Genomic DNA, 15416 nt, shown 5'->3' on the forward strand with positions numbered 1-15416 from the left:
CCTCCGACGAAAAAAATGTTTGTCACTATGGATGTTGCATTTCATGATGATGATATGTATTTTGCCAATCTCAAGTCTTCACTTCAGGGGGAGAATTAGACAGAAGTTTAAACTCTTAATTATACTATTCCAAATATAGATACTGTGAATGATTTGGATTTAAGTGGTGATGTCTTGGAGACAAGTGGTGATCATTCACAAGAAAACAATGATGTGAATGAATTGGAACTAAGTGGTAATGTCTTGGAGACAAGTGGTGATCATTCACATGGAAATAATGTTGAAAACCTTGAAAGGGACGAGTCAACATCTCCAGATAACTCACTACCAGTTTCCTCACCACCGGACAGTCCTATGTCGCCAACTATCTCATAGTCGATCTTGAGTCCCAATAACCATATTCAATCGTCTTCAATCCCGGATGCACCACCACCATGTCGTCTCTCTGATCGCGTCAACTGAGGTATTTCTAAACTTATTTATGAAGTCGACCGTAAATGCAAAACTAGGTATCTGATGAGTAAGCCCAACCCTAAGTCTAATGTGTTATACCCGTTAAGTAATTATGTGTAAACTAGTCACCTATCAGAATCAAATAAGTCATTTGTGCATCAATTATCTACTGTATATATTCCTAACAATGTGCAAGAGGTTTTAGTTGATCCACGTTGGCAAGCAGCAATGAATGAAGAGTTGAAGTCATTGAAGAAGAATGCTACCTGGGAGATCATAGACTTGCCAGTCGGCAAGAAACTTATGGGATGCAAATGGGTCTATACAGTGAAGTACAAAGCTGATGGGACAGTGGATTGCTTCAAGGCAAGGCTAATAGCAAAAGGATACACTCAAAAATATGGAATTGACTATACATATACATTTGGCCCTGTGGCCAAGATCAATACAGTCCATGTTTTGTTGTCCTTGGCTGCAAATCTTAATTGGCCATTACAGCAGTTCAATCTGAATAATGCCTTCTTGCATGGGGACTTGACAGAAGTGATTTACATGGAACTCCCACCAGGGAGTAACGTTCCAAAGATGCATAGACAAAAGGTGTGCAGACTTCGAAAATCATTGTATTGGTTGAAGCAGTCTCCAAGAGCGTGGTTCGGTAGATTTACTAAGTCTATGAAAGCATTTGGATATAAGCAAAGCAACTGTGATCACATGTTATTCTTGAAACGTTGGAACGGAAAGCTTACAGCACTCATTGTATATGTGGATGACATGGTAGTTACCGGTAATGATCCGGATGAGTGTGCAGCCTTACAGAAATATTTAAGTACATAACTCGAGATGAAGGATCTTGGGTCTTTGAAATATTTTCTTAGAATTGAGGTTTCAAGGAGCAAGTCAAGAATCTTCCTGTCACAAAGAAAGTATATTCTTGACCTGTTAAAAGAAACTGCCATGTCAGCTTGCAAACCTGTGACTACTCCGTTGGTAGAAGGAATGAAGTTAAGCATTGATTTAAACCAAGTACCGGTAAATAAAGGGAGGTATCAACGGTTAGTGGGAAGATTAATGTATTTGGCACATACTAGACCAGACATTACTCATGCCTTGAGTGTTGTTAGTCAATACATGCATAATCCAGGAGAACAACACATGAATGCAATTATAAGGATATTGAGTTATTTAAAAGGAAGTTCGGGGAAAATGGATTTTGTTTAAGAAGAATGGTCATTTTAGTATTGAAGGTTATATATATGCTGACTGGGCCGGTTCGAGTAATGATAGGTGTTCAACATCAAGTTACTTTACCTTTGTTGGTGGAAATCTAGTTACTTGGAAAAGCAAGAAGCAGGGAGTAGTAGCAAGATCAAGTGCAAAAGCAGAATACAGAAGTATGGTCCTTGGTATTTGTGAGATTTTATGGCTTAAACTACTACTACGAGATTTAGGTGTCAAACATAATCAACCGATGAAGTTGTTTTGTGATAATAAAGCTGCTCGCGATATTGCTCATAATCCGGTGCAGATAGAGATTGACAGATTCTTTATTAAAGAAAAGCCAGAGGGTAAAATAATTGAAATGCCTTTAATCAGAACGGAAGATCAAATAGCTGACATTCTCACCAAAGCAGTTTCTAGTGAAAAGTTTTCCAAGTTTTTGGACAAGTTGGGCATGTGTAACATATATGCACCAACTTGAGGGGGAGTGTTGACTTGTATAGTTTCCTATAATTTAGGATTTCCTAGTTTATGATGGATCCCATGTAATCTGGGAGAAATCTCTTTGTAATCTCCTGTAATTATTCTTCCCTATTTGATTAGGCTTAGGATTGTATATTATACCTTTTCTTGAGAAGAATAAACATATCATTCAAAACATTCTCTTCTAATAGCTCAGTTTGAATTTTGTAAAGTCAATACTCCAAAATAAAAGAGGAAATATAATGAAGTATATATCTAAGATATTTACCTAGAGCTGCATAACCAACCATTCATCTTATTCCAACGAAACTTGTCTGACTTTGAATTGCTGAAACATTTCTCGTTACTTGTGAGAGAAACCTTGCTAATCCAGTTAGACACATGTCCAATCAATTCGTTGTTCAAGAGAACGTTGTTTGGCTTGAGATCACAAGGAACTATCCGCGTTTCACAATAATTATGAAGTTACTCCAATGCACAAGCAACACCAATGGAAATTTCTAGCCTCTGAAGAAGATTTAAATTCTTGGGTACATGACTCTTCAAAATAAAATTTCCACCAGTCAATCATGTTATTTGGCCTCTTAACTCTTTAGTTCCAAAACGTGGATACAGCCACTACTCTAAGCTGCCGTCGTCCGTGAACTCGTAAACTAGAGCCTTGAAATCATTACCCTGAAAATCAACATTTGAACACAGAATTATAATATGATCATTTAGGCTTTGGTCCCTAGTCAACCTTATTGTTAGAATTAAACTCTTTCATGCCTGATATTTATCAAAACCTCACACTCGGCTATGAAACTCTTTGATGTTCCACGGCAGAACAAATCAATCACCTTAACTGCAACATATTGAGCTCTATTATTATCATCATCATCAAAAACTCCTTGGAGGCGCTACCAATGACGATGATCAACTCTTCATGAAGCAAGCAAAGAAAAAACTGGGAGAGGGGGAACAATTCTCTGGTTTTCTATCTTTCGTGTTTGGAAAATAATTGCTCTCTAGGTTTATTTAATCCTTTATTTAAGGTATAGTTAAATAAATTCTAGAGGCAGTTGGTATTCATCACCCATAATACTTTACTACACGTGAGCTCAAAATTCAAAGCAGACAAGGAATCCACTTTTTGTTAGCCCACTCAACTTGGGATTTCTACACCTCATGCACCTTCCATTTGTGGAGTAAAAAATAATTAAAAAATCTTAGAGCTGACACATGGACTTTTGTTCATGATTGATGAGAATAACCTTTATTAAATTGGTAAGGCCCTCATCTGTTCCATGCATATATCAACAACCAAAAAGACACGAGCTGTTGAACACACTATCTCCAAACTCCTCTGCCCATGGCAAGGAGATAAGACAAGGGAATGAAAAGTAGAATTAATAACTAAATCCTACCTTTAAGCTTTCCTCATGAAAGACTACTTCCTTATCCAATGGATGACACAACTTGGCCAACTGAATGCTGATATGTGGCGCGAGATCCCTCACCCTGTGTGCCCGGCCAAACCATATAAATACTCCTTATTCCGCACTTCTCAAGTAAGTTGAAACCATGAACTCAAGCTCTAAACTCGCTCTTTTTAGAGAAACTTAGGCATCAGGGATCCATTGGCCAAACTCTCTCCACTCCTTGGGCGTGTGGCTTTGGTTTTTGTCCAAAGATGTTTAATTACTTGTAAGTACAATTTCAAGAGTGAAGACGATGAACTTTTACTACCACACCTAATATTTGTCAAAACTTCACATTCAGCTATGAAACTCTTTAAAGCTCCACGGCGTAACAAGTTAAACACCTTCACGGCAACAAGTTGAGCTTTATCATTATCATCGATCACTCCTTTGTACACAGACCCCAAACTATCATGAGCATTATCATTATTATCAAGAACTCCTTTGTACACAGACCCCAAACTATCGGCACCAATTAAATTAGCCGTTGAGAACCTGTCAATAGCTTTAAGTAGAGTAGTATATGACGCTTGCAAAATAATGTTCTCCAAAGTGCTCAGTGAAATTTCTATCGTTTTTTTTTCTTGACGAATAAAGAAAGAAATAGGAGAACACCATGGCTAGCTATTCCTAGAAGATTAAGTCCAAATACTAAAGGGCGTATTAGTTTCAAGCTATGAGACAATCTTCGTTTCTTGGTCTCTTTAGATTGTTTGAGTTCATCGGGTTGGAGAGACGATAGGTTGGAGGAGAGAGAGAACAATTTTAACATTTTTTTATTTTTATTTTAATGGACCCAAACATGAATATTAATTGTTGCGATATAAGGGACACTTGTCCAGCAAATTGTTAGAAACTTGCTTTTGAGGCAAATCTGCCTAGCATATCTCTTCTGCACAGCGATGCAATAAATAAGCACTCATCAAATAAGCCTTCGAAATTCTCACAAGGCCGGCCGGGAATCAATTTAAGGTATATGAGGTCAAATAATTGAATTTGAGGGATCGAGAAGCTCACACAACAATCATTAGTATCGGAGAGAGAACAAAAAAACACATTACTAACCAGGTAGAAGATCATGTATTTGGCCTCATCTGACCTCAGATCTCATCCAATGTGAAGCATCTCACTCACATCAGATCTCACGTTGGCATCACCCAATATAAAAATTACCCTAACAGAGCAACCCTAGTTATGAATGGGAATTTGAAGTCTGTAAGTTGTGAGGGGTCGTAACTGTGAACACTAATTTGGCATGTTTTAATTCATTTTAAATTGATTAACTATGTACAAAAATATCATTCTGTTCCAGATAAATATAGTCTGTGAACACTTCCATCCAAATGTATGTGTATACATATGCAATGGCAGATTCAAGACTCTAATCACATGGGGTTCCAATTTAAGATTCAAGCACGCACAGCCTTTTCATCGAGAAATTTAGTCGAGCACGTGGGGGCATTTTTTCTGCCTAAAAGGTATTCATCGAACAATTTGTGAGTATACTCAGGTCTCATACCAGATGGTCATAGGGTCCTTTGACGACTTTCTTCGTAGGGTCCCAGGGAACCAAGAGGATCCCTGGATACATCACTGATAAACTTTGTCGACTTAGCATGGTCCACCATCAATATCACCGATATTGTCCTAACTTAACCTCATATTGCTAGATGTTGAGTTTTATCACAACAAACCTTGATAATATTAGGGTTGGAATATCCCATGTATAAGTTGTATATTATTTTGTCATATTTCACAATGGAAACCCTCATTTCTGAATTGGATTGTGAAATTGGTAAGTTTCATTTGAGATGCAAATGACAAGAAAAGTTTGTAGAAAGATAAGAGGAACCTACATTGCAGTTTCTGGTTCGTGAAAATTCAAATGACAACCACTTTGACTTGTTCTTCCGTAGACGAAACTTAAATGCATGCTTACAATGTTGACAACAGCAGGTCCGAATTTTCTATAAACTCCAAGGACCGAGATGTATTATTCCAAAACGGGACAAGGAAGCAAATTGACTCCAGAAATTAACCAAACATAATATCATCCTGGAAAATAGATGTCAAGCAAGTCGGCCCTGAACATTGAACAACTACTACAAAAAACACTTTCAGATTGAAAATATATAAGATGAGAGAAAATCGGTTAAGGTGGTTTTGGACATGTGAAACAAAGAGCTACAGATGCTCTGGTAATAAAATACAATTATGAGATAAAGACTCAAGAGAAAAGGAGTTGAGGAAGATTTAGGAAGACTTGGATAGAAGTTTTAATAAAAGACATGGAGTACTTGAAGTTAACGAAAGATTTGGCACAAAACCGAAGGCATATGACATTTTAGTATTCATATAGTCGACTTCACTTATTAGAATAAGACTTTGCTGCTGTTGTTGTATAAAAGGGGCTATTCTAGCTAAAATCCCAATCATTAAAGGTTCGACTGGTGCTGCTTTCAAGGATTAACTTGAAGAGAAATGCAAGTGGTAATAAATTTGAAGGGAGTGGGATCATGTAGATTTTGAAGAAAGGAGAAAATGGAAGGAAATGACAGGGGAGAGAATTTTAGTTCAATTTGAAGACCATGTAGATTTTGAGGGCCAGAGAGTCAATATCGAAAGAGTGAATAGGAATAATCAATTGGTTTTAAATTTAATCAACAAATTCGTGGCACGAACTAAACTTTGAGTCTTTGACATTTCTATCCAACGACTACTGTCCCTTACTGCCAAGAAAGTGAATAAAGAAAATGTTTATAAACTAAGTTAAATTTATTTATATTATTACAAGAACAATATTTGGTTACAGATGAGTATGAATTCTTATTCAAAAACTCTTCGTGTTCGAATTACAGAGTTTGTGCTTATGATCAGAACCGTTCATATTAAAAATCACATTGTAAAAACCATTTCTGTAAAAAATGAATTAAAACTAAAGTTGTTTAGTTAATCTATTCTAGCAAATACATACACTGTTTGTAATGCTTTCACCAATTCCGTTCATTTGTTTTTATACAGTTCGATGACTAAACAACCTTAGTTTTAATTGATTTTTTACAAAGGGAATCTTTATAGAGTGATTTATAATATAAACGGTTCTGATTATAAAAATGGAGTTCTATAAATCGACAATGAATAATTTTAAGTAAAAATTCTTACTCATTATTTGAATAGCTAAGTATTGTTCTTATTACAAAACTATTGTCCTTTAGAATTCATCGCTTCTGTGACATAAAAAAGGACGCAATAACCTATAAAAACATACTGTTTGTATGACGACATTACGAACTCTCCATGAAATAATCCAGAAGCTTCCCAACCAAGCAAATTATTATGTTTATGTATAAGCCTCGGTTAGAGTCGAGATTTGGATTGAATTGGATAACAAATTAGATGCAATGTTATGTAGAATATATACATAATAGAACAAGAAGTGATAGACTTTTCTTTTCCTTTTAAGTAACATAGGGGGATCTAGGCAATACAAGAAATAGTGTAGTTTTCACACAAGAACCTTATCGAGTCGTTGTTCATTATTCACTATGCAAATTACCACATCTACTGTAGCTCCAACAAGATAGAATACTTCACACGCAGCACATGACCATTTCCCTCTCACAAAACCTCGTAAAAGAAGTTTCTATGCAAGACGAGTGTTCCTAATGGATTGGAGTTCAGATGCAGCATCATTGATATTCTGTAGTCGATTCCTTGGGGATTCAACAGAACATGCAATTCCAATTTTGTATATGGAGCTCAAGCATGTCTCAATTTTTTGAACATTCGAGCTGCTTTGATTGGGAGTCTCATTTGTGTATCCTTGAAGAAGTGGTGCATCTGTAATCTCAGAAACTTGTCCAAGGACAGCCATCTTGACAAAATTATGGAGGTTCAGGTTGTCACTAAACATGTTGTCAGTGGGTCTCTTCCCTATAAAAATTTCCAATAGGAGAATGCCAAAGCTGTAGACATCTCCATTTGTTGAGACCCCACTTCCCATAGCATACTCTACATACAAATATAAGAAAACAACAATGTGACCACAATTGTAAATATATGAAAACAAAAATATCTTCACTTGTATTATGCATATAGGATATGAGGATACGGACCTTGAGCAGCATAACCAACTGTTCCTCGTATTCCAATTGAACTTGTCTGGGTTTGATTTGCTGAGACATTACTTGATAGTGGTGGGAGAAACCTTGCTAATCCAATGTCAGAAACATGTCCTGTCAACTCGGCGTTTAGAAAAACATTGTTTGGCTTGAGGTCACAATGAACTGTTGGTGTTTCACAATGATTATGAAGATAATCTACTGCAAAAGCAACATCTATAGCAATGTCTAGCCTCTGAAGAAGATTTAAATTCTTGGGTGTATGATCTCCTATCGCTTCAATATCAGTAGGTGGATGCAACCACTCCTCTGAGCTCCCATTTTCCATGAACTCATAAACTAGAGCCTTGAAATCATTGCCATGATTATCAATACTTGAGCATGCAGTTATAATCTTGACGAGATTTCGATGCCTGATATTTCTTAGAGTCTCACATTCAACTATGAAACTCTTTGATGCTCCATGGCGTAACAGGTCAAACACTTTCACAGTAACAAGTTGATCAGTTTTATCATCCTTATCAGTAAGAACTCCTTTGTATACAGACCTAAAACCACCCACACCAATCAAATTAGTCGAAGAGAATCCACCAGTAGCTTGTTGGAGGGTAGAATACGACACTTGCAAATAAGTGTTCGTCAAAGTCCTCCCCGGAGTTTCTTCAATGTTTTTTCTTGGCGAGCAAAGAAAGAAATAGGACAGCGCCATTGCTATTCCTAGAAATGCAAGTCCGGATACTAGTGGGACTATTAATTTAAGGTTACGAGATGATCCTCCTTTTGTGGACCCTTTAGAGTTGCATTTAGGCAACTGAAGATTAGCAATCCCTCCACAGAGCCCTGTATTTCCAACAATTGAAATTGAAGAAGCATTTTTTAATACACCTTCAGTTGGTACGGACCCCCAAAACTCGTTGAATGACAGGTTCAGATTCACCAAGAATACAAGATCATCTGAAAATTGTGGAATTTCACCTGAAAGATTGTTACGAGAAAGGTCTAAATCTCGAATAGCTCTCAACGCTGCCATAGATGAAGGGATAGACCCCTTAAACAAGTTTCCTTGCAAGTGTAGAACTTCTAAACTCTCGCAATTACCAAGGCTGCTCGGAAGCTCTTATTGAACTATCTGATTTGAATTGTCATACATTTTCATTATTTGAAAGCCTTATGGGAAGGCATACTTATACACAATAAGATCAAAGCTTTTCACCAATGCCACATGAGGAGAAAGCTTTACACCGATGCCACATGCAGCAACAGCACACATGCAGCAATCGGATGCAACAATAATAAAAAGCACAGCTATATTAAACTATCCTTCTTGCTGTCTAGATGCAACAGCTCAGCAACCACATGCAACAGACTATCCTCCTTGCTGTCCAGATGCAACAGCACAGCAACCACATGCAACAGCACAGCAACCACATGCAACATTCCTTTCCAGAAATGCATTCCAATAACTAGGATTCTGTACTGCATGTGGAGCATCAAATCATGGAGTGGATGAAACGGCAGATTGACTTGGGTTAACAGCCCCCCGCAAGCGAACAGGTGGGGGAACAACTGGAAGCTTAGAGACAAGAAACTTAAATCGTGAAGAAGAGAGGCCTTTAGTAAAAATGTCAGCAAGCTGGTCTTGAGAACACACATAACTTACTACAAGCTGTTGTCGAACCACCTTTTCACGAACATAATGGTAGTCGACCTCCAGATGCTTAGTGCGCGAGTGGAAGACTGGATTGGACGCCAGGGCAATTAAGGAAATGTTGTCACACCAAATTGTTGGTGGAACCAAATTTAAATGAAGATCTTTGTAGAGAGACCTTAACCATGATAATTCTGCAGCAGTATAAGCTAACTGGCGATACTCCGCTTCTGCACTCGAACGTGAAACGGTCTTCTGCTTCTTTGAACTCCGGGAGACAAGATTAGAACCCAAATAAACGCAGAAACCACCTGTAGAATGACGAGTATCAGGGTTGCCAGCGTAATCTGCATCCGAATAAGCTGTCAACGTAGCAGTTCCTGGTTGATACAGTAAGCCATGATTATATGTAGTCTTTAGATACCGAAGAATTCTCTTGACTGCCATCCAGTGTGTGTTTTTCGGGGAATGCATAAACTGGCACACTTGATTCACAGCGTAGGACAGATCAGGTCGTGTGATGGTGAGGTACTGGAGCGCCCCCACAACAATGCGATACATCTCTGGTTTGACGTAAGGATCGCCAATATGAGTACTCAGTTTCTGACCAGACGACACAGGAGTAGAAATAGGTTTGGCATCTGTGAATTTTGTGCGAGTGAGGAGATCCAGTGCATATTTAGACTGACAAAGATGCATGGCATTACCATTATACTTCACTTCAATGCCTAAGAAATAACCGAGCGGTCCCAAATCTTTCATTAGAAACAAACTACCAAGTTTCTGAATCAAATGAGCAACCTGGCTTGGATTGTTCCCTGTTATAAGAATGTCGTCGACATAAATTAATAGAATAATATATACACCCTGCTTGTCAAACACAAAAAGGCTGTAATCACACGTAGATTCCTCAAACCCTAGTTGAAACAAGAAATCAGAGAACCGTTGAAACCAAGCCCTAGGCGCTTGTTTGAGACCATAAAGAGATCGATGTAGCTTACATACATGATGAGGAAACTGGTTGTCAATGAAGCCTGATGGTTGTCTCATGTAAACGTGTTCATTTAAGTATCCATGCAAAAACGCATTCTGCACATCAAGTTGGCGTACAGGCCACTTCTTTGACACAGCAAGACTCAACACGAGTCGAATGGTGTTATGCTTTACCATAGGGCTGAAAGTTTCGGTGTAATCCACACCTGCTTTCTGATGAAAACCATTGGCAACTAATCGAGCTTTATGACGCTCAAGAGTGCCATCAGCGTGATGTTTAATTTTAAACACCCATTTGTTGGGTAGCACATTCATTGTAGATTTGTACGGAACTAAGCTCCAAGTTCCATTTCTTTGTAGTGCATTAAACTCCTGCGCCATAGCTTCTCTCCACACCTGATGTTTGACTGCCTGACTGAAACAGGTAGGCTCAACAAGAGAGTTATCAAGTGCAACATGCATAGCATATTTTGGATTTGGTTTGAGAACCCCTAATTTAGACCGTGTAGTCATAGAATGTCCAGTATCACTAGGGACAGTGGGTTGCACACTATGTTCAGTTACTAAAGCTTGCTCATTTGATGATAGTGAGGGTCCTAAAGGTTGGTTGAGCTGGGATACAGGTTCAACCATGGATGGTGGAGTAGTGGGTAATGGAAAGTTAGGTAAGATATGAGGGAAAAAATTGTTACCTTGTTCGTCGACACTGTCAGAAGGAGATGTGAGTCCCTTAAAAGGGAATGTGTCCTCGTCGAATAGAACATGGCGAGACAAATAAACTCGTCTTGTGGTCATGTCCAAGCATCTGTATCCTTGATGGTTCAAAGAATATCCAAGAAAAACACAGGACTTTGATTTTGGTTGTAACTTGTTTTGCGTGTATGGTGTTAGCCATGGAAAGCAACGGCAACCAAACACCTTCAAAAACTCATAATTGGGTTTTTTTTGAAATAATTTCTCAAACGGAGATGTATCAAATAATACACGAGTAGGTAATCGGTTTATTAGATATGTGGCAGTTGAGCATGCATCAAACCAAAACGTAGTTGATATAAAAGACTGAGCAAGCATAACCATGGCAGTTTCGACAATATGTCGATGTTTTCGTTCAGCTAAACCATTTTGTTCAGGATGTTTAGGGCAAGAAAATCGTTGAGAAATACCATGAATATCAAGAAACCTTTGAAAAGAGTGATTCTTATATTCACCACCTTCATCACATTGAAGAGTTTTTATGGATTGGTTAAACATATTTTCAACTTTGGCTTTAAACTTCACAAATATCGGAAAAACTTCAGATTTTTGTTTCAAGGGAAAAATCCATGAATATCGTGAATAATCATCCACAAACAACAAATAATAACGAAAACCTTCGTTAGAAGGAATTGGAGAACACCACACATCTGAATGAATAAGTTGCAAAGGAAATTGAGACCTAGACTCGGACAATTGGAAAGGTAATTTAGTACTTTTACCTAGAGGACATGACTCACAAAAGCGTACATCAGAGGTACCATGAATTGGTACCAATTTTTTTGAAATTAAAAACTTGATTATTGGTTTTGCAGGATGGCCAAGACGTGCATGCCACTTTTGAACCGACACTCGAACTCCCACACATGCAGTAACAGAATGCTTGAGACAGCCACTGCCATTTGGAAATGGGTACAACCCATTCTCACATCTCCCTCGGAAAAGCGTCTTCCGTGTCTTGATGTCCTTTACAAGGAAAACATGGGGAAAAATGAGTAAGTAACAATCATTATCTAGGGTAAACTGATGAGCAGAAAGGATATTAGTGGAGGCAGTTGGGCAATGAAGAATGTCACGTAAAACAAATGAGCAAGATTTAGTTTGAAGTTTACTGGAACCATAATGTGCAATTGAGATGCCCGTGTGATTACCTACACCTCCTACTCCTTCATTCCCATGATACTCTTTGGGATTAGCCAGATTCTGAAAGTCAGGAGTAATGTGTGCATTGGCTCCTGTGTCTAGGAGCCAAGAACCATTCTGCTGTTTGTTAAGAGTAATTGGTGAAGAAGTCATGGCCGAGAGTCGTTTGGCCGGAATTCGTCCTTCAAAGGCAGTGTTCATGCGCTGGTAGCAATCCAACGCAGGATGACCTGGTTTACCACATATCTAACAGACAATTCTATCACCACTAGAAACAAACCTTTCGCCAGTACCTTGATTATTCTGCGAAGCATTGTAATGGCGAGGATTGGGACCTCGTTGAGCACCACCACGATGTGAGTAGTTCCCGCGTCCACCACCACGAGAACGACCACCCCCACGTCCTCAAGAAGCCACGAAGGCATTAACAGTGGCTCCTTCAACCAACGGAACATTGTGTTCCACCATTCTCCTTTCTGTTGTCAGCAGCAAGGATTCAAGGGCAGGATAAGTGATAGGGTTGTCACGAGCTTGTGCTGCGCTCACAGTTATCTCATACGCTGGTCCAAGATTATTCAACACAATCTGGACCAGTTCATCATCACTCACAGGTTGCCCAGCAAGAGCAAGATTGTCAGCAATGGCATTCATGCGATCAAGGTAATCCGCCACAGAGAGATCACCTTTTTTGGTCTGCAACAATTCATTCCTTAGAAACAAAATACGATTCTGAGACGTGGATGCATACCTTTGCTCCAGAGCTTCCCAAGTAGCTCGAGCAGTTCTTTTGCTTGCCACCACAGACAAGACAGACGCAGTCAGGGATCCATTAATCCAGCTAAGGATCATTTGATCCTGTTGCACCCACGTTGTGTACGCAGGATTCACGGTTGTCAAACCAGCAACATGTTTTGGGGGACACACCAAGGTGCCATCAACATACCCCATCAAGTCCCGGCTTTTTAAAATAGGGAGAATTTGAGCCAACCACAGTGGGTAGTTGGTTCTATCAAGTTTGATATTGATGATAATGGAAAAAGGTTGAAAGGTGGTGGTTTGGGGGTTAGGGTTGATAGCAGGGACATTGTTTCCAGCCATGGAAGCGATGATGGACAGAAAAAAAAAACAACAGGTTAGGATCTTTGTCGTTAGACAGCAAAGGCTCTAGATACCATATTGAACTATCTGATTTGAATTGTCATACATTTTCATTATTTGAAAGCCTTATGGGAAGGCATACTTATACACAATAAGATCAAAGCTTTTCACCAATGCCACATGAGGAGAAAGCTTTACACCGATGCCACATGCAGCAACAGCACACATGCAGCAATCGGATGCAACAATAATAAAAAGCACAGCTATATTAAACTATCCTCCTTGCTGTCCAGATGCAACAGCTCAGCAACCACATGCAACAGACTATCCTCCTTGCTGTCCAGATGCAACAGCACAGCAACCACATGCAACATTCCTTTCCAGAAATGCATTCCAATAACTAGGATTCTGTACTGCATGTGGAGCATCAAATCATGGAGTGGATGAAACGGCAGATTGACTTGGGTTAACAGCTCTCCGGTTAACATGTTATCAGAAATGTCCAGCTCACCTAGACTGGTCATCTTTCCAACCTCCATGGGAAGGAAACCTGTAAAATGGTTTGCAGACAAGTTCAAATATATTGATAAGGAGGAGAGGCTGAGAACTTTTGGAGGTATTGTGCCACTAAGGTTATTATATGAAAGATCCCAATTCCGCTGGATTTCGCCTAGGCTTGAAGGGATGATTCCCTGAAGATTATTTCTTTGCAAGAAGAGTCTGCCTAACTTGGTTAAGTTCCCAAGAGAGGACGGAATGCTTCCAGTTAATTCATTTGCTGAAAAGTCTAATTCTGCAAGTCTCGAAAGCTCCCCAATGTCCGAGGGGATATCACCTGTGAAGCTATTGTCCTCCATAGCAAACGATTGCAGGTTGATCCATTTCCCCATGCCAACTGGGATGCTTCCATCTAGTTGGTTTGTGTAAACCCAAAATCTTTCAATCGTGGTTGATAGATTGGATATTGATGTGGGAAGCGTTCCTCTGAAGTTGTTCACAGGAATAATCAGCCACATTAGCTCTGTGGCATTCGTCAAGTCCGAGAGAAAATTCAAGTCACCTTCCTTGCCGCTTCCGAGATGAGTATTTTGAATATTAAAATGTTGGAGGTTATGAAGCTTCTGGAGGTTGGGTACTTGCCCAGTTAGATTGTTGAAGCCAACATGAAAGGTCGGTACACTTGTAGCATTGGATATTGAGAGAGGAATGGATCCGGTAAATTGATATTGGGCAATGTTAAGAACTTGGATATTAGGAAGAGTTTCTCCCAAGTCCGAGGGAAGAGTCCCTTGAATTCGGTTAAATACTACGTGTAAAGCTTGGAGAGTAGAAAGGTTATATATGGAGGGAGGGATGACACCAGACAAGTTGTTTATGCCCAATGACAAAAATGTTAACCTTTTCAATTGGCCTAGAGAAATAGGGATGCTTCCCATCAAGTTATTACCATAGGCAGCAAATGCCTCGAGAGACGAAAGGGTACCCAAGGAAGGAGAGATCTCTGCTGTTAAATTGTTACTTTGTAAAACCAATTCTTGAAGCTTCGACAAGGACCCAATCTCTGGAGGAATTGTTCCACAACCAGTCTGTTGAAACCCAAATCAAAAAGACAAGGTTGGAGCAATATGATATGTTGCTTGGAATAGAGCCAGTGAATGAGTTATTGAATATATATATAGTGCCTGCAATCTGTGCAAATGCACAATTTCTAAAGGAATGAAAGCTATTGTTTTGCAGCTGTAGTATCCTTGGGAAACTCAGATTACCTATGTGTGGGGATTGGGATCCCACCAAATTTTGACCTTGAAGCTCCAGCCTTGTCACCCTCTGTTGATGCCGTCGACCGCATGTGACACCACGCCACATGCAGAAGTGAATGGATTCGTTCCAGGAGCTCATGATTTGATGAGGATCCTCCATGATTTGATCCTTGAGGCTAGCCATGCACGCCTGTCCGTCTCATTGGCACTCCCGCGCACAGCATACAAGAGTCACTGCACTGCAAACTGATAAGTAAGCTAGGATAAATTTCACAACCAGAAT

The 15416-nt window shown here is 39.3% G+C and overlaps 1 protein-coding gene and 1 pseudogene across 1 annotated transcript; both read right to left on the reverse strand.

The window, feature by feature from the left end:
- Positions 1-2447: 2447 nt before the first annotated feature.
- On the reverse strand, positions 2448-5341 carry LOC148698186 (putative LRR receptor-like serine/threonine-protein kinase At3g47570; annotated as a pseudogene).
- Positions 5342-7045: 1704 nt separating this feature from the next.
- On the reverse strand, positions 7046-14778 carry LOC137714132 (putative receptor-like protein kinase At3g47110). The gene is made up of 3 exons (XM_088690266.1): positions 13835-14778; positions 7733-8852; positions 7046-7628 (listed from the first exon to the last, which is right to left on the reverse strand). The coding sequence occupies exons 1-3, from the start codon at positions 14387-14389 to the stop codon at positions 7261-7263; spliced, it is 2043 nt and encodes a 680-aa protein (XP_088546392.1). The 5' UTR covers positions 14390-14778; the 3' UTR covers positions 7046-7260.
- Positions 14779-15416: the final 638 nt, after the last annotated feature.

This window comes from Pyrus communis, chromosome 3 (assembly GCF_041283825.1).
Source record: "Pyrus communis isolate YQ-2024b chromosome 3, ASM4128382v1, whole genome shotgun sequence".
Lineage (NCBI taxonomy): Eukaryota > Viridiplantae > Streptophyta > Magnoliopsida > Rosales > Rosaceae > Pyrus > Pyrus communis.